Here is a 24,924-nt window from a genome sequence, read left to right as displayed (position 1 = left end):
TTAAAGTGAAAAAAGCAATTGCAAAATTCCTTATCCTTCGTAAGTGTATTGTGCAATGGTTGTGAAATGGAAGAGAATTACAGAGAAATTATTTCTTGTTAGTAGTTATTTACTGAGCATGTTTGATATACTAGTAACTCTTTCAGGCTTTATGTATGTTATTTCATTTACTCCATACATATATGTAAGAGATGGTATTGTATTGTTTCTACAAATGAGTAAAGTAAGTGGTAGGACTATAAATTTTGTGTTGATTTAGACATAAAAGTATAAAGTATAAAAATAGATGTATGCAGATGTCTACTTTACAACCGAAGAGAGAATATTTTAAGTGCTATATAACATTACCACAATTCACAGTGAAAATATCATTCACTAGCCAGGCATGTCTAATAGAATTTTTTGCAGTAATGGAGATATTCTGTGGCTGTCCTGTCTGTTATAGAATCCACAACCACTTGTGGGTGTGGATTCTATGAAAATGATTAGTGTGAATGGAGAACTGAATTTTAATATTATTTAATTGTAAATAATTTAAATTTAAAGAACCACACTCTGCTTCTGTCCTTGATGTAATAAATAACAGTTATGGGTTGATTCAGGTAGCACTTACTCTTACAGCTGCAACAACCAAATTGCAACACATGAAACAAACACATGAAACAACGATCTCAAGGTCCTGGACATTAGACACTGAAGGGCAGAGGGCCCTCAGAGCTGGGAAACAATGAGTACCCTAGCTTAATGCTTGTGAGAGTTTCTAGGCTTGGATCAAAGAAGAGGCATTCAGACAAAGTCAAGGACTTCCTGAGTTGAAGAAACAGAGTAGAGAGCGAGAGGAAACAATGGTGGATAGAGTTCACAGAACAGAAGACCAGAGAGAAAAGTGCACAGCTGCTTACCAGTTAGGGCCTGTACCTGAGGGAAATGCCCTAGGCCAAGGAAGGAACAACTTGAAAGGATTCCAGGTCCTTACTTGATTGCTTGGCATTCAGATAGCAGCAGGAATAGTGTCTGTTTCTGGAAAAAAGATGGGAAAATCTCAAGATTCTTGTGGCATTGGGTAAAGTACACATACAGGTCTTATCTTAGTAATGGAGAGTAATTGGCTCTAAATTGAGCACTACTCCACTCCCTCCTAAAATATCTTAAGAGCAAATCCTTAAATGATCAAACTGTTTCCAAATAACTGTGTCCCAGAACAAACAAGAAGATTTATGAGAATACAAAAATATCCAGTACTCACCAAGGTAAAATTCAGAATGTCTGATATCCAGTCAGAATTACTGGGCATGCAATAAGAAGAAACAAAATTTAACCTGTAATGAGAAGATAAATCTGTCAATTAATACCAAACCCAAATGACAAAGCTGTTGGAGTTAGTAGGCAAGGACATTAAAAAGAGTTGTTATATCTGAATTCCATAGTTGCAGAAAGTTAGAGACAAGGAAAATAGGGGGAAAATATAAATCAAACTTATAGAGATAATTACAATGCATCAGATGGGAAATTTACTGAATGGCGTCGACATTCATTGCAGGAGAAAATATTAGTAAATTGAAGACATAACAGTAGAAACAACTCAAAATGAAACACAGAGTAAAGAGAATTTTTTTTACAAAGTAAAGAGAACATTACTTGTAGGACAACTTCGGGAGACCTACTGTATGTTAATTAGAGCTCCTAAAGGTCAAAAGGAGGGAAGAAAAAACAGTTGATGTAATTATGACTAAAACATTTTCAAATTTGGTGAAAATTATAAACCCATAGGTTCAAGAAATTTAATGAAGCCCTAGTACAAGAAACATGAAGAAGACTACTCCAAGGCACATGGTAATCAAATTGGAAGAAGATACTAGAGTGACATTTGTTGAGCCAGCTACTGAAATGAAACTGTCTATCAACCTAGAAGTCTACACCCTGCAAAAATATCTTTCAAAACAAAGGAATTATTTTTAGATCTACATTTCTGAAGAAAAGGGTTAAAATATAGCCATTTTATAATATAGGTTAAAGTATGATAGATGGCAAGAGTAGCACAAAGGTCAGGAGAAGAGAAATGGAAGAATATTATTGTAAAGTTCTGTATTATATATTAAGTGGTATAATATCCCTTGAATGGAGACTGCATCAGTTTAAAGATCTACACTGTAAACCCTAAAACAAACACTAAAATAAGCCAACAAAAGAGAAAAATTGGAGTCCTTTAAATACTCAATCCAGAAAAGGTAGAAAGGAGGAAAAAGGAAACAAATGAGAAACAATAGAAAAATAAATACCAAGATGATAGATTTAATTCTCGACTTACCAGTAGTCATGTTAAACACTCTGTGCCAATGAAGAGATGGAGAATTTTCAGATAGAATAGAAAACAAGAAACAACAAGATGCCTATGCACAATGAACTTTTAATATAAAGACTCCATCAGTTAAAAGTAAAAATATGGATAATAGTATTAAAAGAAATCTGGAGTTACTGTCAGATAAAATAGATTTCAGAGCAAAGGAATATTATCAGAGATGAAGAAGGTAATTTAATCATGATAAAGTAGACATAATGCTAAATATTTATGTTCCTAAAAACAGCTTCAGAATACACTGAGGAAAAAGTGATAGAATTGCAAGGAGAGATTGTGGAGACAACTTCACAATTACAGCAGGACATTTTGATAACTTCTCTCAATGATTGAACAAGTAGACAAATCATTAAGGATACAGAAGATTTTTTAAAAATATAATTTATTTTCAAATTGTCTTCCATACAATACCCAGTGCTCATCCCAAGTGCCCTCCTCAGTGCCCATCACCCACTTTTCCCTCTCCCTCACCCCCCATCAACCCTCTGTTTGTTCTCTGTATTTAAGAGTCTCTTATGGTTTGCCTCCCTCCCTCTCTATTTGTAACTTTTTTCCCCCTCCCTTCCCCCATGGTCTTCTGTTAAGTTTCTCAAGATCCACATATAAGTGAAAACATACGGTATTTGTCTTTCTCTGACTTATTTTACTTAGCATAATACCCTCCAGTTCCATCCACATTGCTGCAGATGGCATGATTTCATTCCTTCTCATTGCCAAGTAGTATTCCATGGTTTATATAAACCACATCTTCCTTATCCATTCATTAGTTGATGGACATTTAGGCTCTTCCCATAATTTGGCTGTTGTTGAAAGTGCTGCCATAAACACTGGGGTACAAGTGCCCCTATGCATCAGCACTCCTGTATCCCTTGGGTAAATTCCTAGCAGTGCTATTGCTGGGTCATAGGGTAGATCTATTTTTAATTTTTTGAGGAACCTCCACACGGTTTCCCAGAGCAGCTGCACTGGTTTGCATTCCCACCAACAGTCCAAGAGGGTTCCCGTTTCTTCACATCTTCGCCAGCATCTATAATCTCCTCATTTGTTCATTTTAGCCACTCTGACCAGTGTGAGGTGGTATCTGAGTGTCTTTGATTTGTATTTCCCTGATGATGAGTGATGTTGAGCATCATTTCATGTGTCTGTTGGCCATCTGGTTGTCTTTGGCAAAGTGTCCATGTCTTCTGCTCATTTCTTCACTGGATTATTTGTTGTTCAGGTGCGGAGTTTGGTTAGTTCTTTATAAATTTTGGATACTAGCCCTTTATCCAATAAGGATACAGAAGATTTGAACTACACCATCAACCAGCTTGACCTAATTGATACTCTCTTCCCAGCAAAAGTAGAATGCACATTCTTTTCAAATGCACATGGTTGGAGGGGCACCTGGCTGGCTCTGTCTGACTCTTGATTTCAGCATTGAGAGTTCAAGCCCCATGTTGGGTATAGAGATCACTAAAGAAGAAAATAAACTTAAAAAAAATAAATAAAATACACATGGGTATTTACCAAATATATGGAACATATTCTGATGTGTTCTGGAACGTAAAATAAGTCCTGATAAATTTGGAAATAATCAAGTCATATAAAGTACTTTCTGACCATAATAGAATCAAGTAAGTCATTAACAACAGAAAAGTCACTGAAAATCCCCAAATATTTGGGAACTAACATACTTCTAATTAAGTCATGGATTACAAGCGGTAAGCAAAAGCAGAATTAGAAAGTATTCTGAATTGGGGTGCCTGGGTGGCTCAGTCCGTTGAGCTCTTGATTTCATCTCAGGTTATGATCTTACAGTTTGTGAGACTGAGTCCTGCATCAGGCTCTGTACTGACAGCATGGAGCCTGTTTGGGATTCTTTCTTTCCCTCTCTCCCCACCCCTTGCAAATAAATAAGTTAATAGATAAATACATTAAGAGAAGTATTCTAAATAAACAAAAATGAATAACAAACTTACCAAAATTATCAGAATACATGTACAACAGGTATTTTGGAATTATATACTGATATTAAAAAAGAAAAAAATTTAGATCAATGGCCTAAATTTCTGTCTTTAAGAAAATAGGAAAAGAAAAGCAAATGAATTCTAAAGCAAACAGAAAAAGGAACTAATAAAGATCAAATTGAAGTCAATGAAATAGAAAACAGAAAAACATCAGAGAAGATTAATTAAACCAAAAGTTTGTTCTTTGATAAAATCAATGCAGTTACTATATCTGTATCCAGACTGATCAAGAAAATAAGATACAAACTACAAATACTGGGAATGAAAGAGGTGACATTACTATAGATTCTGCAGATATGAAGATGATAATAAGGGAATGAGGTTAAGAACTTTTTGATGTGATGGATGTGTTTGTTATCTTGATTACGATGATGATTTTATAGGTATATATACCTATGTCAAGACTTACAAAATTGTGTACTTTAAATATGTTAATTTTACTTCAGTAAAGGTATTAAAAATTTAACTAGCCACATGTGAACAGCAGCTACAGATTTGGACAATGGAGCAGTCATTATCTGTAAGTGTCTTGAGGGTCTAAATTGTATTTAAATATTTTCTGTATAGAGCAGCTCTAGAGTGACTCATTTGACCAATATTTGTTTAATGAAGGAAATGCAAAATACAGCTATTGGGGTAAGCATGGATGTATCACTTAACTTCTCAGGACATTAGTTTCCTGATATGAAAAAAAAATAGAGGTTTATCTAAGTTCCTTTTGCCTTCAAATTCTGAATTTTGAAGAACAGAAAATATTCTTCCTTATTTAACTGCAGATTGTCATTTATTTGGAACAGCATTTTTTTGAAGACACCATGTTTAATAAATTAGCACAATTAATTTAAAAAACTTTGAAAACACTACATCACTAAAAATTAAATCGTTTCTTTAGCACCTTTAATTAACACAGTACTGAATACCTTTCATAATAAAAATCAGAATCTTTCCAGTGGTTCTGTTGATACAGTCCCCTTGCTTACTCCTCATCTCCTCACTCTCTCTACTAAGTCTTGGCTTCCTTGACCACTTTGTCTAAAACCACGACCCCTATTCTCCTGCACTTTATTTCCTTATCCTGCTTTGTTTTTCTCCCAAACTGCTATCACTATTTAACATAGTATTTTCTTTTAATATCTTCTTTCACCTGACTAAAAGATAATTTTCATTAGGGTAAGGACTTTGCCCATTTTGTGTACTGTTGTAGGTTCTAGAACAGTTTCTGGAACATAGTAGGCATTCAGTAAATATCTGTTAAATGAATTGATCTATTGTATATTAATATCCTTTAGGTCCCCCCCTCGCCCCCCCCCGCTTGTATAGATTTTTATCTCTTGAATCTCTACTGTATAAAAAAGTGAACTCCAATTCTCACTTTATAGACAAGAGATCTATGTCTTAGGGGAAATTATATAAGGCATTGAAAGTCACATACAACTAGACTCAAACCCAGATCTGCTGTATTCCAGAGCTTGAGATCTTTAACATTGTACTTTTTCCCATTTTCAGGTGTATTATTTGCAAAGATAAATGTTAGTTTAACATGAGCATCGATAGGTTTAGAACATTAGGATAGAGCATAGCAACATTTTAAGAGAAAGTGACTAAAGAAATTTTCCTTAGAGAAAGGTGGAGGGTATGGAAAAGATTTGTGGGACACTTCTAGAGAGGTTTGTGAGTAGGTTTGCAAGGGGGAAAAATGACTAGCTCAGGGAAAGAATGAAACCTTGAACATCTGGGAACTAAGGCTTTGCCCAAAGGGTATAGAATGATAGGGAACTAAAAATTGAGTTTCATGATCTGGGTCATTGGCTGGCAAATTACAGCCAGTACACAAACTCACTTGAACTTTAATTTTTAATTGGTTTTGGTTAATCAGTAATTGAAAGTTATTCCATACACTTTATGTTATGTTTACAAAAACAGTGATATACACCTTACGTGTCATTGATAGGGTATTTTTTAAGGCAATGGAAAAGAGAAAGAGGAAAGGAAGGAGAGAGGACAGAAGATTTTGTGTGTGTTTATTAGAAAGAGATTTTATATATTTTATATAGAGAAGGAGATGTTATGTGTTTTCTATATAATAATAGAAATATTTGTTTTGTAGTAAATGATACCTATTTTCTTTTGGGTCTTGGGTTTATAGATCTCTAAGCCATTCAGGTTATGTTTATAATGCTTATCTTAAGCCAAGGTGGCAAACCTGTCAAGCTTAACTGTAATAGCAAAACTACTATGCTTTTCTTAGTTGACTAGAAATTGTGTTGGAAGTACCAAAACACTATTTTGTCCTATATTCATTTTTGTTGTACTTTGTGGTAAGCCTTTTACAGTTAAAGATTGCTCGTTTGTCATTTATCTGTGATGTGAGGCCATTGACAATCATGTTTTAGTTTATACTGTTAACACAAGAACACATTTTTACAACTTGTTTTTCAGTGATTTAAAACACCTTACGGAGATCCACTTTGTTGGCATAACTAAGCTTTTGGTCAGGACTTGGATTCTGGATTCTTTCCACATACACCTTATTATGTTGTGTTTGAGAGGAGCTTTTTAAATTTAGATTTATTGTGTTCGGATGCCTGCTTTTAGAGGAATTTTGTTTTACAGCTAGTCTGTATCCCACAAAGGATGATTATAATTATAGGAGTTTTTCTTATTGATTAGAATTGGCTGACCACTGAAACATTTTTTACATTTGAATACAAATCTGGTCATCTTGGCATAATAGTTAATAAGCTTTATGATTTATTTGCTGACTTCATTATATAAATGAACAAATGTCTTTGTTCTTAAGTTACTTATGCTTCTTCAGGCATTCTTACAGATAATTTAAAAAATTCATCGTTCCTCTTGAACCATGTTACCTTTCTACCCAGTCTATATACACATATACATGTTGTAATATATATACATATTGTATAATGTGTATAATTTCATTTGTGTTTGTGTGTGTGAACAGACTCATTATTGCCTTAACATGGTTTATTTGAAAGACAGGGAATGTGGTACATGCATGACTAGTTGTGCACATCTTTAAATTGTTTCAGGCACAAGATTTAATAGTGAGAATTTTGCCTTCATAACATACAAATGATGCAATGGCATGGATAGAGCTAGAGAGCATTATGGTAAGCGAAATAAGTCAGTCAGAGAAAGACAAATACCATATAATTTTACTCACATGTGGAATTTAAGAAACAAAACAAAAGAAAAACAACCAAAATAAACGAGTAAAGGGAAACAAGAGAGAGAGGGAGACAAATCAAGAAACAGACTCTTAACTAGAGAGAACAAACTGATGGTTACCAGAGGGGAGGTCGGTGGGGGGGATGGGTTAAATAGGTGATGGGGATTAAGGAGGGCACTTGTAAGGAGCAATGGGTGTTGTACGGAAGTGTTGAATTGATTGCTATATTGTACACCTGAAACTAATATAACACTGTATGCTAACTATACTGGAATTAAAATTTGAAAAGAAAGACACACAAATGATGTCAGCGGTCTTTTACAAGTAATGTATTTTCTCCTTGTTGTAGGTCCTTTTGTTCTGCATCACAGCTGCCATGTACATGTTCTTTTTCAGGTATGTACTGTTATACCTATTTATTTTAATGGAAAAAAATAGTGGTCCTTTGTGGTTTTTTGAATCAGCCATATAACTAAAGTTGTTCCCTAAATAATCGTTTCTCACAAGTGGCGTGAGTTGTATTTTTTTTTCTTTCCTCTAGAATAGTTAGAGATAAATCACTGCTTCTTAGTGAATAGAGGGAGGGAAAGAAGATTTGTTTTTTTTGGTTTTTTTTTTTGACTTTCTACTTATAGGTTCATCTTGGGAAGCAGAATATGTAAATTAATAGTCTCAAATTCTGACAAGTGAATTTTTGTTTTTTCTGGACCTGATTTTAGATATTCTTCACTCTCCTTGTAAAACAGTCAGCATTTTAGATTTAGATGAGAGAAAAGTGATGGTAGAGCTTAATCTAAATTTTCTGTGGGGATAAACTAGCATATTCGTCATAGTCTTTAAAGTATTGTGTTAGTCCGTAATGTCGGAGTTATATTTCTCATTGACACTGGAACTGTGAGGCCTGTGGAGGAGTGTTAGGATGGCTCAGGATTTCAAGGCCAATAAAAAGGATACCATCGCTGTATAGCCACAGCAGTACAGGGATGGGATTTTTCACTGGGAAGAGTCCACTCCTTCATAACCTTTCTGTCAGTGATACCAGTAATTTCCATCAGTGATACCAGTAATTTCCATTTATCTCACTCTTATTACACTAATTTGAAGACAATTTTTCATGATTTTTCTGGATATAGGCAGAATTCAATCACAGCAGGAAGGACCAAACTTTTAAAATTAAAATTTGTATTTGATTAACAAAGGCAGTTACATGTTTTAATAAGATATATTTTATAGATACCTTTAAATAAGACAATTTAACCATACCAGAATTTTAAAACAATTTTCTTCCAGAACACCCTAATAAATATTTGATAAGCACAATGATATGATTTTAACTTATTTTCACTTTATCAGCTATTTTACATGCATTATAAAGTGATACTGCTGCTGTTACTCTTGTAAAAGGACAGCCAGGCCCATAGAAGGGAAAAAAATGGATCAAATTTCAGGCTAGGGTGGCTTGATTTGCAAAGGATTGGTAATGAGTGCATACATAGTATTTTCTGTTGGTTATTAGTGACTGAAAAATCATTGCAGCTCTTTAGAGGTCTTTGTGAAATTGTTTGAACTGTTAGGGGCGAGGTAGAGGTGTTAAGGACAAAGACTGTATCAATTTTCCAAAACTTCATATTGTATTCAGATTATTAGTAGGACAATATTGTGAAAAGTTCACATGGTTGATCTTTATGTTCATCTAGTCTGAAGATAAAGCATACTTAGTGGGGAAAATATAAAAAAGCTGAAAACGTAGAAACCTTTCTTTTGTTGACATCCACAGGAAGAAAGTACAATATCAAGTAAATTTTCCTTTTGTGATAATTCCTAAAAGAACATAGTTAAATGCAACAATCCTTCCCAATATGACACCTAAGGATAGCATATTTGATCATCATTTATCATTTCTTAGTCATTAGTTTTAAGATTTAAAAACAAGTTGTATGTTGAATATAGTGATAATGCCCAAACTTTAGCATGGTCCTAGGAAATTGTGCTTGAAAATTGCTGCCATCAACGTAGTATTTTTGGTGTAGAAAGAAAATCAGCCCTATAAATATGTATTTTGGTGTAGAGCTATGAAACCTTTTCCTGTTTCAGTCACAAAGTCTAGGTTAAAAACAACAATTTAAAATACTTTCCAGAAGGCTCAATACAAGGTTTTAGTGCCAAGATAAACATTTTCCGTTTTCTGAGGAAAGGGGTTGTTTTCTCCTAAAAGAAGCACTATCACCAAATTCCTAGTGTTCTTGGCAGAAGTTAGTTTGAATAACTCAACAAAAGAGGTTTGGCAAATGCCAAAAAAAAAAACCATTTATAAAGTACTACACTCAAACAAAACACTGCTACATGTTTGGCTGAATTCCGGCATGTGTTTGCAATGAACAAACAATATTGTACATAGGAGTTAGTGAGTCTAATTGCATTAGAATATTCTATTCTTAAAATTCAGGTGTATGGTACGGATATTTGAGGTCACATTTTTCCATTTATTAAAATTTTAATTTTACTTGTGTAAAATTAGATAAATATCAAATGATATTGTTCCTCAGCCCCCATTCATAGTAACTTCCTTTGGAAAAGAGAGGATAAGGGAAACATTTTGTTAGAAATTAATCAACCTGTCTTTTTATCCTAGCCTCTAAATGGGAAAAAGGGAAATAGAAATAGATTTTTTTCTCAACAGAGAGAAAAATGTGCCAGTTTTATTTATTTAGAGAAGGAACTTGAGGAATAGTTCTATAAGTATTTTCTAAAAATGACATATAGGATGTGATGGTTATTGTATGAATTTACTTAAAAAACAAACCAGTGTTCTTAGTTTTGAAATTATGGCTATTTAAATGTGTAGTGAAAGTATCTTACTTTTGAATAGCTCTTTTGTTTTTTTTTTAAGAGGTAGTTTTGGTTTTTTTTTTTTTACACACATTTTCTCATACATGGCGATCTTGATTTTCAGTCTGTGTACCAGAAATCAATTCTGTTAGGAACTGGGGTACAATATTTTGAAGATGTTTTGAAAGAAGTCTCTCTGTACAACCCTAGTGGGCATTCTTCATAATGATTCTGCCTCCTTTGTTCAATCGTCTTATTATTTTGCATGTTGTCATAACTTTGCCTCAGAAAAATGCCTATCACTATGAAGCAGAAGTCCTGGTTGAAAACTTGGTAGAATATTTTGTCTCATGTATACCTGTAAAGCACTTTTTTTTTTTCAATTTACAAACCTGTATTTGTGAGTAAAGCAACTTGTTATTTTGTGTTTTTTTTTTTTAAGTCAAGGATTTATTATAGTTGTTGATTCAGGCTTGATTAGGATCTTTCCAATAGTCATGTGGAGAAAAGAAATGAGTTTCTTTTGAATCATTAGCTCTTATTTTTTGTTTTAACTGAAAAGCAAAGGGAAGAATCAACAACAACGCAAAAATCATGCCAAAACTATTACACTTAATCCTGCTCAAAAAAACAGTGATGCATGCTACACTTTTAAACAATTTATTTGATTGGTTTTATTTTCAACACTAAATATATGTGTATGAAGAACACATAGTTTAGAAAAATAAAATGATTCAGCTTCACTTTTCTTTAAAGAATTTAATTTAAAATAGTATCATAAAGCATATTTTGAAAACTCTGATCACATCCTAGTGAGTACTTAGCTAGAAATTCTTTTCACCTGTCTTTGCGAAGCAACAAATCCAACAGTTTGTTTAAACGTGTAGATTGAAGGGCTCAGAAGTGTTGTCATAGCAGATAATCTACAGACTGTGTATGACTGATTCACAGTAGACATATCTTAATCTGCTATAAACATTGAAAAGCATTGCATTTTTATTTAGAAACCAACTCAGAGGTGTGTGGGTAGCTCAGTTGATTGAACATCTGACTCTCGGTTTTGGCTCAGGTCATCGTCTCATGGTTTTGTGAATTTGAGCCATCGGGCTCTGCGCTGGTAGTGCAGAGCCTGCTTGGAATTCTCTCTCTCCCCCTCTCTCCCTTCCCCTACCCTGCTTGCACTGTCTGTCTCTCTCAAAATAAATAAATAAAATTAAAAAAAAAAAGAAACCAGCACAAATTAAAGTTTATTGTTTTTGTGTTTGAAACGTTATTTAGAAACAGCATTGATGCCTGCCATTTGATGAATTCTAGTCAACTCTCTGTGAAGGTACAAATAATAAACCCTTTCATTAGTCTCAAGATATGGATGTATTTTGTTTTTAGGAAAATGGCATATTTTATTAGCTATCTGCAATTTTTGAGTGAAAGACATTTGTGATTGTTCCTGAAACTATCCGTATGTAAATGTAACCTATTTTCTTTGAAGTAACATTAACAGCAAGTAAAGAGCTTTTGATCTGGGTCTTTCAACCATTATTGATTTTAATAAAAGTCCTTTAAATATCATTTGGGTTCTATTTTTTAAAGTACTGCCCAAAGTACACAAAAATCCATTCTAGGAAATTATGTATTGCATTTGAACTTTACAGTTTGACTGTAGAGTTAGGAGAGTTTGCCCTAAATAATTACGTTTATATATATTAAAAACATTTTTTTAATGTGTATTTAATTTTGAGGTGGGGGGACAGAGAGAGAGGGGGACAGAAGATCTGAAGTGGCTCTGCACTGACAGCAGAGAGCCCTATGCGGGGCTTGAACTCACAAACCGTGAGATCATGACCTGAGCTGAAACCAAAGTTGCACACTTAACTGACTGAGCCATCCAGGCACCCCTAGATTTATATTTTGAAGAGATCTCTTCCAGCAAAGCAGAGAGTGAATTGGAGGCTTGGAGGGAGCATAATGACAGGTAATGGTAGGATACTCTTGCAGTTATTCTAGAAAGAAAGGGTGGGTCATGACTGAAGGTTATTGTGGTAATGACATGGTGAAGAGTGGTTGTATCTAAGATATGAGGATTGATGCTTGGATGATGAAGAGTGAAACACTGGAAATTAGCAAATGAGAAACATGTGGAAATTGAGTACAGTTTTTTTTAAATTCTGAGATTGGAGTGTGTTTTAAGATATTTGCATAGAGAAATATAGATACCATTTGGGTATTTGAAGATCAGGAGATAAACAGAGGCTATTCTGGAATGTCACACCAACTGGTTGACTACAGACAAATTATACAACTTTTGTATACTTAGTTTTTTCTTTATTAAAAAGTGTAAATTATATGGACCTCACTGGTAGGGTTCTGGTGAATAAATTAGACACAGTGTCTTTCAGACTTTTTTGAATATGACCCAAAATAAGAGCTAAATTGTATGTTGTGAATACACACACACACATAAGTTTTCCAGAATAATACTTAGCCTTACTGCATTGAATACACTTGGATCTTTTTTATTCTAATTTATTTTATTTATTTAAGAAGCTGCATTGAACCATTAATGGGTAACAATAGCAGTGAGAAAACTGCCAAGCTAATACATGTGAGCACCTAGCACCGTGATTATTACTTTAGCAGAAGTAGAGTTCCCAGTCAGCATTATTGTTTTTAAACTATGAAAGAATGTTAGTTAAAATGGAGGATTTCAAGAATGAGGGCATTATTTTTTGTGTTAATACTATAAATATATTCTTTAAGATAAGGGCTAAAAATTGTTTATTTGCTCTAGCAACTTAGTGGGGAGTGGTAAACTGCTGGAGAAGTTTTTCTTGTTGAGTTGGAAGAGTAGATTGTGTTACATGATGTTCATTCTAAATATATATAGTTAGATTTGTCAATTTTTTTTTTGAGAAAGTTGGGAAATTTTTTTAAATAAATGCAAAAAAAGTGTGAGATGAGGAAGTAGAAATGAGTATAATAAACTCAAGAAGTTTGAGAGGATAAGGCAAGTTGTTACAGGATTAAGGTTTTTCTTTTGGATTCTTTCTTAGTTTATTATTTTTTTAGACAAGAGAGACCAGACCATGGGAAAGTTTCAGTGGGTAAAAGAAAGTTATGCAAGCAGGAGAGATTGACAAGTTGAGGAATGAGAAAGAGGAGAGAAATGGCTTAACATGCAGTGCAGAATGTAAACATAGATAGCTAGATTGTTAAACCTGCTTGTCTGGGAGAGAGCATGTTAAATGACTAGGAGGATACTGACGTTCTGTTTGGAAGCCTTGAACATATGGTTTTAAGTGGATGAGGACTGATACATAGGAGAGGTAGTAAATAGAAAAATCTTAGGCCTTTGGCTTCGTAAATTCATTGCCATTCTCCAAAGGTAAATTAACTTGTTAATAAAAATTGATATGGGCTTGGGAAACCAGTATTTCTCAGAAGATATATGCAAGTGAATCGAGGTACTTCCATAATAGGTAACTAAGCTAGTGAGCTTACCAAAAACGCAAATTCTGCCCTATGCAAAGATAAAATATAGAGATCATTAGGACTGTCGCTTTCCTCAAAGCAAATGGAAAAGGTGAGAAAACATAGGTTCATAAATGTTGTAAATCACTTTCTCTGACAATAGAGAGCTTATTTTCAAGCCATTTGACTCTGATCTTTGTTTTTGGGGGGAGAAAATTAGTCTGCCCATGTGGTGAATGTACTTCCATCTGTGGGTGGAAGTTGTGGCAAGTCTATTTTCATTTTTTGCCTGTCAGCCACATGATATACTGTGCCCATATAAACAAATACACTGTATTCAAATATTTGATGTCTAATATGTTTATTGTTTTTAGTATCAAAGAGAAATACTGTTTGGAGAAGTACTGTCAACTTAAAATGCAAATCCTTACAGACCTAAGGGGACACAGTCACAGTAGAAGTGGTCAGTTGTCTTTGCAATTTTATTTTCAAAAGTAAAAATGGTATTTTTAGGGGATTTTCTAAGTGTAAGTATCTTATTTATTTTTACTAATGTCAAAGTTCAAGAGGTGGTGATGTCTACACATTACTGAATCAGTGAAAAGTTTATGCCATTAACATACTACTGTCATTCACTGCCAGTTGGCTTGTTCTAGTCCTATAGTGGTCCTGAGGTTCCACTGGATATCGGAGCCTCTTTGTGAATCAAGATGTCAGTTTCGAGTTATAATAAAGGATAAACCATAAATGGGGCACCTGCGTGGCTCATTTGGTTAAGTGTCTGAGTTCGGCTCAGGTCATGATCTCACGGTTCATGAACTAGAGCCCCGCATTGGACTCTGTGCTGACCCTGTAGAGTGTGCTTCGGATTCTCTGTTTCTCTCTCTCTCTCTGCCCTACCCCTCGTTCTGTCTCAAAAATAAATAAACATTAAAAAGGATAAACCATAAGTATGTTGTTTTTTTTTTTTTTACTAATAGCCTGATTTACACTTCTGACCTAAAACCCTTTTAACCTCGTTTTGCATTGTTCAGCTAAATCAAGTTGGCAGTATATAGTTGAATTTATTTTTTAATGAATCTGTAAGATATGATCTAGCTAGAATTTAATAGTAGTAATAGCTGTGTCATGAGCAAAAAGTCTTTTGTTCCATGTTCTACAGTTGTATTTATTTTATTGAGAAAAGAATAATTATTCTTATAAATAATTCTTCTTAAGTTAGGAGAAATGAAAATGTTTTGTTTTGGAAATGATGATAGAAGATTTGAGAAAAGCATTTTTCAATAAACATTTTAGTTTTGAGCAATAAGGAATTCTTCCTGGGTATAAGAATCTGTTCCCTTTACAGAAGTATGAGCAAATCAAATGTGCACAGGTAAGAGAAATAATATGATAGATTTTTAACAATAGTGGCGAATTCTTGAAATAATTTAAATATTTTTTTTTCCCTGATAATGTCAGTAATAGTTTATTAGCATTGGTGATTATTACTGGATGTGGTTTGGGTAGAAGGATACTCAGGAAGTGTTTTAATAAATGATACTGAATTTAAAATATCTAATGATTAGAAGTAAAATTTTAGCTTTTCAGAATTTTCATTTACTTAATGAAAAACACAGATGTATTTTTGGAGGTTCTATGGTATAATAGAAATTGTATAGTCTTTGATGCCACACATTTGAACAGTCCTCTCTTTAGGTTTTGGCTCTAGCACTTACTAATTCTGTAGCTTCAGCAAATTATTTGTTTGGTTTCTTTTTAAATTTTTTATTCATACAGTTATCCCTATGGCTATGAGAATTTAGAACAGATGCTCCTACAAGAAAATAATTTTTTAAATGATATTTATGTTTCCAAGCCAATCTTTAAAAGTTAACCTATAAATGAATCTATAAAATGTACTTGGAGTATAGTGCCAGTGGTACTATAGAAACAAATAATATTTATGATAATGTATTTTTGGAAAAATGCATTCATTTCCAATGTGGTAGAGCTAAAGCAGAAGGATTGGGACTTATCCAATTCTTGAGCTATTCGACAGAGTCCTCTGTCCCAACAAGAGCTCAGAGCATAGGAGAAGGGAAGTGAAGGGGTAGAAGAACAGAACTGGACCTCTTAGGAAGAGAGTGGTTAAAAACAAGGTAAAAGCAGGCTAATCCTGCAAATTTAAGAGCCATGGGATTGGGATTGTGGTTTAACCTGGGGCTTTCCTTTCTCTTGTCTTCCTTTTTCTTTCTTCTTCTCCCATCTGTTTCCTACTTTGATGCCATCTGACTGGAGGGGTGTTGGGGCAGCAGAGTAAGTGAGGCTAGAGAAGAAAGGGTCTTAGAAGTATAGGGTGGATGGGCACTGTGGGGGCTGAGGGTAGGAGGAGGGGAGTGGAGTGAGAAGAAAAGAAGTGTATTGGCCCCAAATTCCCAGAGCAGCAAGATTTGGCTGGGTGGGTCTTTCTGTTGCCAGCCTTACTCTCAACTAGTTGCTGCTAGTCCATCCATTGAAAACTGGATTAAAAAAAAATCTAACAAGGTTAAAATGGGTAAAGGATGGGGATTAAGGTTCACTTGCTGTGATGAGCACCGACCGGCTGATGTATGGAATTGTTGAATCACTATATTGTACACGTGAAACTAATGTAACACTGTATGTTAACTAACAACTTAAAATAAAAACTTAATGAAAGAAGAATGGAGCCAATCAGGGTATCCTTTTCCCTCCCAAGTTCCAAATCTCTCTAGGCATCATACTGCATCATATTATATATGAAATAAAGCCACAAGTGATTCCTGAAAGTGTCTGCAACATTTTTTTGTCATTTTTCATAATCCAACAGCTGCCATGCATTTGATCTTGTTTTCATACAGTTGACTCTGTTTTACCTCTTGCCTGTAAGGGTGGGAACGTTGGAGAAGAGGAGGAATAAGAAAAAGAAAACAATTGCTAGAAGCAGTAGGGTAAGAGGAGGCCTAAGTAATGTTGGCCAGAGTAGCCATATGTATTTAAAGGATTTACATTCATTTTTGTATATCTTCAATGTAGTTAAAAGGCAGTATTTTTCCAGAATTTGCTGGTATGTCATCCTCTTGGTAGATTAAAAAGCTAGTGCTATAGTCTGAATGTTTGTGTTCCCCTGCAATTCATATGTTGATATGTCAGGGTAATGGTATTAGATGGTGGGGCCTTTGGAGGTGATTAGATCATGAGGGCAGAGTCCTCATGAATGGAATGATTGATTGCCCTTATAAAAGAGGCTCAAGAGAGCTCCTGTGCCCCTTCTGCCATGTGAGATTACAGTGAGAAGCGTGCTACCAGTGAATAAGTGGGCATTGTTGGCTGGCACCTTGGTTTTGGACTTGCCAGCCTCTGAAGCTGTGAGAACTAGATTAGTGTTATTTATAAGCCACCCAGTGTCTAGTGTTTTGTTATAATGGCTTGAACTGACTAAAACAACTGGGAAGGGCTTTTCAACCTTCTGATTTAGTGCATTAATATTTCAGGTGTCTATTAAAAAAATTGTCCTGCAGACCTGCTTGCTACCCCAAGGTGGAGGCTAGCTAATATCTCCATGTAAGCTTTCTTTCTCTTAAAGGAAAGTCTTTTAATAGGGGTTTTCGATATATTTTTAAATTTTGAAAAATTTAAATCCAATTTAGTTAACATATAGAGTAATAATGATTTCACGAGTAGAATTTAGTGATATATCACTTACGTGTAATACCCAGTGCTCATCTCAACAAGTGCCCTCCTTAATGCCTATCATTAATAGGGGTCTTTAAAAGGAAGTATGAAATTATAAAATTCTTTGAATTGAATTTATTATTCATTTTTAACCCAAATACCACGTTATGGCTAAATATTATTAGACGATTTATTGTATTAGCTGAAACCAGGGATTCCAGCTATACAAACTTACACAGCTATACACACCATAGTCATAATTGTAACTTACTCCATCCCCTTTGGGCTTGACATATAAATATCGTGTTTTTGAAAATATGAGATTAAAGTTATTTGGAATTGAATATAATTTATAAGTGATAAATATAGAAGCTTGAAGCTATTTAGGTGTGAAAAGATGATGAAGAAATACTTGCAGATTCTTTTAAGAATTACCTTTTGGCTTTATTTGGTTGGGTTATGATATAATACCTAGAGAGATTTTTAAATTTGGGAATTATGGTGAGCTTAGGAGAATGATAAACCTTACTCTGCAATGAGATCAGATGCCTTGTGAATTAGAAAAATAACCAGAATTTTGTAGAACACATTAGAGGGCAAATAGCCTCAAATTAAGATTATATTGATTTTTTTTGGTAATATATATATTTTTTTTCTTTGTTTTTTTCCTCATTGTAGGAAAATACCACTAAACAAAATCTTTTGGAGAAAGATTACCACCTTATGTATATCCTTACTGGCCATTTGCCACATCGTTCTTTCCTGGCTACCTGCCTTCCTTCTCTTGTCTTCCTCTTTCCCTTCTTTCCTTCCTCCTTTTCTTCCTCCCTCCTTCACTTGTTTCCCCTCTCCTTCCATATACGTATTTTCATGTTCTTCCTCTGGTTTCTCAAATGAGATCATATCATGTAGGTTGTATGATGAAATGCCTTTTCTTGGCATATCTGCATTAGAAAAGACTAAGATCTTTCTGTGATTAGCCTAAGCAGAAAGTCTTCTCTTTAATTACACCACCTGTACTCACACCCACTCGCACAGGCATATGTAACCAATTATTAGAAGTGGGAGAAAGGATTCTGATACCAGGCTTCGATTCTTCACCAAGAAAACTGGTGATAACTCTTAATAATGTGAACAGGACTGAAATAATCATTCCATCAAGTTCTGGGAATCCTTTGTGTGCTCTTTCTTGTTTAAGGAGAATTATTATTAATCACAGAAAGTTCTTAGACTTTGCATCAGCAAAGTTAACTGCATATTTTATCAGTTACGAGGAATGCTATAATTCACTATGATTTTTTTCAAGCCTGACTGTATGTTTCTATTATTTTCTACTGCATGAGTTTTCTTAGAGGTAATTAAAGGACACCATAGTGTAGTAGCATTGTTATAGAGGGTACACTGTGAAGCCAGGCTGCATATGTTCAAATCCTTACTTCATCTAACTTGTTTTCAGATCGCGGCTAAGTTACTTAGCCACTCTGTGCCTTAGGTTTCTCATCCTGAAGTGGGAATAATAATAGTACTTACCTCATGGGATTACTGTAAGAATTAAGTAATTATTAAGAATTACTTAATTATTAAGTAAGAATTAAGAATTATTGTACACACTCAATAAATGTTTGCTATTTTTATTATTTAAATCTGAGCTATAACGGTCACATATGGTATGAATCCACTTAGGTGATATGTCCAGAACAGGCAAATCCATAGAGATAGAAAGTATATTTGTGTTGCCTATGACAAGGGGGCTTGAAGGGAATGAGGAAAGACTACAAATGAGTGTTTTTTTTAATGGTGATGAAAATGTTCTGAAGGTAATTATGATGATGGCTATACAAATCTGTGACTATAAAAACCACTGAATGGTATACTTCAAATAGGGAGTTGTATATTACATAAATCATAGCAGTTATTAAAAAATCTGATCTAGAAACAGATCTTTGTTGCACAGTGGCATGGTGTTTCTTGTGTTATCAACATTAAATATCCCTGGTGCTGCATCTCAGGGATGTTGCTTGGTTTTGTGGATACGTAGACATGCACTGAAAGAGCACATTGGGAGACTTACCTTTTTCTCAGGTGTATTTGAAGGAGCGTTCCCTTGGAGATTGACAGAATGAAGAATATGTACATGCACTGCTAGGCTTGTCAGCTCTCTTTCCAGGGTTGTCAGAACTGCAGTTTAGAATATGCATACTCTTAGTTGTGAGACACTACACTTTGGAGTTACAGGGGAAACGAGAGAGGAAGCGACAGTAGAAGTCACAAGTGTATATAGATTGTTAACATAACATTGTGCTGAAATTTGTTTTGTTTTGGTTTTTTTTTATATTTCTGAGTTAGGATGTTAACTTTTTTACTTTACTTTTTACTGAGTTAAGGTGTTAACTTTTTTACTTAAAAGTTTTATAGGCCTTCCAATGAAGACTAATTTCAGAAATAGATGCAGATATGGCACAACATCAAAAGTACTTATTAATTCAAGAAAATAAGATGAAGGATGAAATAAACTTATTTTTATGAAACAGGCTTTTATTTATTTATTTATTTAAAAATCTTTGTAACGTTTATTTATTTTTGAGAGACAGAGATAGAGCATGAGCAGGGGAGTAGCAGAGAGAGAAGGAGATACAGAATCTGAAGCAGGCTCCAGGCTCTGAACTGTAAGCACAGAGCCCTATGTGGGGCCTGAACTCACAGACCACGAGATCAAGACCTGAACTGAAGTCGGACGCTTAACCGACTGAGCCACCCAGGCGCCCCTGAAACAGGCTTTTAATGAATATGTTCTCAAATATAAGTCTGATACATTTGTCTCAAAATGAAAAGCCATGGATTGCCATCTAAAGACCAATCATGAGGATGTTCTTTAAATACCTAGGAAGTTCATTGCTAATACATTCCAATGTAGTTTGAATGAAAATTAAATTTACAGTCTTTGGAATTTAAATTATTAGTTAATAACCTGATTATATTTTGAATATATATTTCATAGGCTACATTTGATTATACATATATTGACATTGATTATATTTTGAAGAATTTTGCTGTAGTTTCTGTTTATTTGGGGGAGAGATGTTTCAAAATCACTGTCCTTGCCATAGAAAATTATTGACTTGAATAGAGAGGCATAGAAGGAAATTATATTAATATTTATATCATATAGAATATTAATTATTTTTCTTTCATGGTCTATTCTAGACATTTTCTAAAAAGTCACAGCAAAAATGAGGAGTATTTGGATTTATTCTAATCTCTATCCTTAAAACTTCAAATAAAATATTCACTTATGAATGCTTATTTTTCGTGCTGCACAGGTTTAATGACAGGGCTTACTGGGAGAGGAAGTACATTACCTACAGCTGCCCTGAGCTGAAATTCACAGTTAAAAGAGTATTTTTCCACCATTATCAGTTTTCAGCACAGATTCTGTCTCTAACGTGTGACTGAGTCACTGAACCAGGAAGGTGTTTACCTGCAAGGTGAGCTGGTCGAAATGGGAGAAGCTTTTAAGTTCTAAAATTTCAGCCATAGTCTTCCCTAGAGGAAGAAAAAAGTGGGTCTCCTCCCTTTTTTATATTCTGTTGTCAATCACAAAGCCTCTTTGTACTGGATGGTGATTGAGTGCTGGCTGTTTATCATGTTCCTGTCATCCTAAAATGCAAAATAAAAAGAGGAGGAGAAGGTAACTTTGGGTTCTCAGGCCTCAGAGAAGAAGTTGGTTGTGGCAGCCCAGGACCTCTGAATCCAAGCTACCTTGGATTGCTTTCTGAAGTGATTGTTAAAAAAAATGGAGTATGTAATTCTTAGGATTTGAGCGCTTTAGGCACAGTCAGAACAAGAGTGATATTCAGAATCAGATAATAGAAAGCAGTTGAGCTTATCAGATTTAATTTCTTCTATCAAAGAAACCTCAAGCTCTGATAATAGAAGCACAATTGCCATTTTAACTTCTGTTTCTTGCTTGAGTGTTAAAAAGATGCTCTTGCAACTGGATAATTCCTGATTCTAATATTTTGGACAAACCCTTCTGGCAGGGTGTCATTTTAAGATATCTTCAGGGACTCTTAATGAAAGGTGAAACTCCTCTTGCCTTTTAAAATCACCAGCAACTTCTGGTATGAAACATGTTGAGGTTTTTATTATAGCAAGTCAACCTTGTTGAAATTACGTGAGTCCTAAGACTTTTATGATCATCAAAGTTTTTGGTCACTTTACTAAAGTTATTGACTCTTTCTTTTGGATTTTAGCTCATATCTCTTATAATTTTCTATTACATTCTAATGATAGGAAGAACTGTGTGAATGAATGAGTTGAACTGATAGGGCTTTCACCTTAAAAGAATATAGGCCTAGTGAATTAGAGCTCATTTAAATTATTTTTTAGAAAAGCAGAAATAAAATAGTTCTAATAAGGATGATAAAGAAAGGTTTTGTTGTTAAATGAGGTATTCCTTTTTATTGATTCCAAAATATACAGTTACTCATGTTCAAGAGGTGTAAATTGAACTGTTGCAAATTCAGATATCTTACGTAAAAGCTATTAGGGAATTCTCAAACTTTAATGTGCCTACAGATCACTTGAGGATTTTCTTAAAATGCAGATGATGATTTATTAAAATGCAGTTGGTCTGGAATGGCATCTTAGCTCCTGCATTTCCAGCAAGCTCCCAGGTGATACCAGTGTTGCTGGCCCTGTGATCGCATTCTGAGCAGCAAATCTGTAAGTCACCTCAAGAAATAAATTATAAGATTAAAATAAAATAAAATAAAAATCCAGAGACTTTAATCTCATTGCCACTCTTGGCAATGTATTGTAATAGTTGACAACATACAGAATCAGGACATTGCCCCCAAATATCCTAAACATCTGTAACAAGAGGAAAACTAAGTCCTCTTAGTTGAGACAGAAAACAGCTATTCATATACTCACTTTACATGCTTAGAGATTATTAGGCTTCCTTTTCTCTCTCTTACATTCTTCTCAACATCAACTTCTTTTAGCATTTAATATGTATTTTACTTTAATTTATTATCCCAGTTTTAGCTGCAAATTATGTATCTAGCATAGCCACGTAAGAAACAAGTTGGCCAGGCCAGCTCTGTGTCACACTGCAGGTCTCTGGGTCAATTAGGGCAGTTTTGTTCCTCATGTGTGTTCATTCTGATGCCCAAGCTGAGGGGACAAAAGTTATGCAAGGAAAGCTGTCCTCATGGCAGTGGTATGAGATTTGTTTTCACTAACTCCGTCTCCGAAATATTTGTGTGTGTGTATTGTATTAGCACACACAAATACCCGCTCATTTATCAAGGCATTTTCTTTGAGTATGAGTTCTCTAGCTGGGGTTCTGAGGTGTTTTCATTGTATAAACCATACTTGTAAGGTATTGTTGTTCCAAAACATTCAACTCTGTTTCCATGGAAAAAAAAAAATTCAGTCCTTTTTGGTGTATGTAATATATAGGTCAGTTCCATAATTACATTAGTGAATATAAATGACATTAACACATTTGGGGACAAACACAACTGATTGTTGACAGACATATAACTCAACTAGTATGGACAGATGTGTATGTGGTCAAATTTGAGAGTGGTGTTTTTATCTCTGAGCAATCAATGTGACCATTAGAATGTTATACAGAGAGAAAAGAGAGAAGCTAAAATAAATTTGTCTTATTAAATGTAGTCTCCTAAATGGAGATTAGGTAATTTTTATAGTAAGGAGCACATTTAAAACATATTTACCAACTTCTGACTCTACACCTTTTATCTCTGCAGTATCACCATCACTGGCTTCTTTTCCATTCTTTGAAGATTTCTTCTATGCCTTTTAAAGCCCTCAAAATTGGCTCTTACCTTTTTTTGTTTTTTTTTTTTTCCTTCCTTTTTTGGCAGGGAGGGAGCTTATTATTTATCCTAGTAGAACCAGACTTCGGTAATACTTTTATTCTAGGAATCAGTTTATGTATTTGAAATAGATCTTGATGCTTATTTATTCTAGCCTAAAAATTACTGAGGTTCAGAAATTCATGGGCTATATTATTTTAAGGTCGTTTAATATGTTGCACAATTCCGTAAACAAAAGTATTTTCCTTTAAAGTGAATAATACCAATACTTAATGTTTCAGAGGATCATACATTTTTAGAGTAGGGAGCAAATTAGAGATTATATAATATAGCATTATCCCTTGCCTGGTGAGAAATGGAATCTCTGAGGATTTTTGTGACTTGTCTTAGCTCAGTTAGCAGTTAGGGCAGAGGTAGAAGTAGAATTTTGAATAATTTGCATTAAATACCGTAAATTATTCCAAAACAGTTGAATATTTAGAAATTTATGTGAGGAACTTGGCAAAAGATTCAGCTCTTTTTCTAGTCTTAAATGTACAATATAATGGAAAGTCTTTTTGAGAGGAAAGATGAAATTAAACAGACCTAGAAATTAAGGAAGATAGATGTTTGGTCAAAATTTTCTTCAGACATATTTTGGATTTTGTGTTTGAAATAGTTTTAACTATAATAGAAATAGTGTCTCATGAAATTATTCGTATTTATATTTGAAATAATATTTCTGATTATTGCCATTAGAAATCTTTGGAGGGGCGCCTGAGTGGCTTAGTCGGTTAAGCGTCCAGCTTCAGCTCAGGTCATGATCTCATTGCTTGTGAGTTCGAGCCCGGCATCGGCCTCTATACTGATTGACAGCTCAGAGCCTGGAGCCTGCTTCTAATTCTGTGTCTCCCTCTCTTTCTGTGCCTCTCCCACTCATGCTCTGTCTCTTTCTCTCAAAAATAAATAAACATTAAAATTTTTTTTAAAAAAGTGAAATCTTTGGAATTCCTTGCCTATGACTAGATTTTAAACCAGAAAGGCGAAAAGTTCCTTTGTAGTCATATTGCTGTGCTCTCTGTCTCTGTGTCTCAGTGTCTCTCTTTCCCTCTCTTCCTACCTGTCTTCTTCTTCACCATCCTGTTTCTTTTTTAATATTTTTGTTTTTTGTTTTGTGGTTTGTGGTTTTGTTTTGTTTTGTTTTTGCTTTCATATATATTGTCAAGGAAATAACTGGAATTGCTTTATGAACTTACCATTAAATATCCATTAGGTCATTTTAAATGTGCCAAATATGTCAATGAATAGCATTTTAGAATGGAATTAAATTTGTTTTACCCTTTCCTTATGCATTATTATTAATTGCTTAAGAGGAAGAAACTATACATTAGCATATATTTATAATCATCACTAAAATTTTATCATGTATTGATTGTTTTTATGAAATGTAAATAAATATGCATTAAACATTTATTTGAACAGCAGTTTTTGCATGTTAAAGATTTCAGTTGTTTTAATTTCCACAATGTAGTTCCAGCCTTAAGGCCAGTGCATATAGTCAATTGT

At 34.3% G+C, this 24,924-nt stretch overlaps 1 protein-coding gene across 5 annotated transcripts in view; it reads left to right on the top strand.

Moving 5' to 3' along the window:
* TMEM135 (transmembrane protein 135) overlaps window positions 1-24,924 on the top strand; it is a 449,569-nt gene that overhangs the window by 250,306 nt on the left and 174,339 nt on the right. For all 5 annotated transcript variants that reach the window (XR_007156343.1, XM_047878352.1, XM_047878354.1 and 2 more), the window contains one exon: window positions 7,908-7,954. Coding sequence is in view for 4 of the 5 variants with exons in the window: in XM_047878352.1 (XP_047734308.1) it covers window positions 7,908-7,954 (47 nt within the window). In the remaining variant the exon portion in view is untranslated. The remainder of the gene's footprint in view (window positions 1-7,907; window positions 7,955-24,924) is intronic.

Source organism: Prionailurus viverrinus, chromosome D1, assembly GCF_022837055.1.
Source record: "Prionailurus viverrinus isolate Anna chromosome D1, UM_Priviv_1.0, whole genome shotgun sequence".
NCBI classification, from domain to species: Eukaryota; Metazoa; Chordata; class Mammalia; order Carnivora; family Felidae; genus Prionailurus; species Prionailurus viverrinus.
Note: the sequence above shows the minus strand (reverse complement) of the source record. Positions and strands in the feature narration are given on the sequence as shown.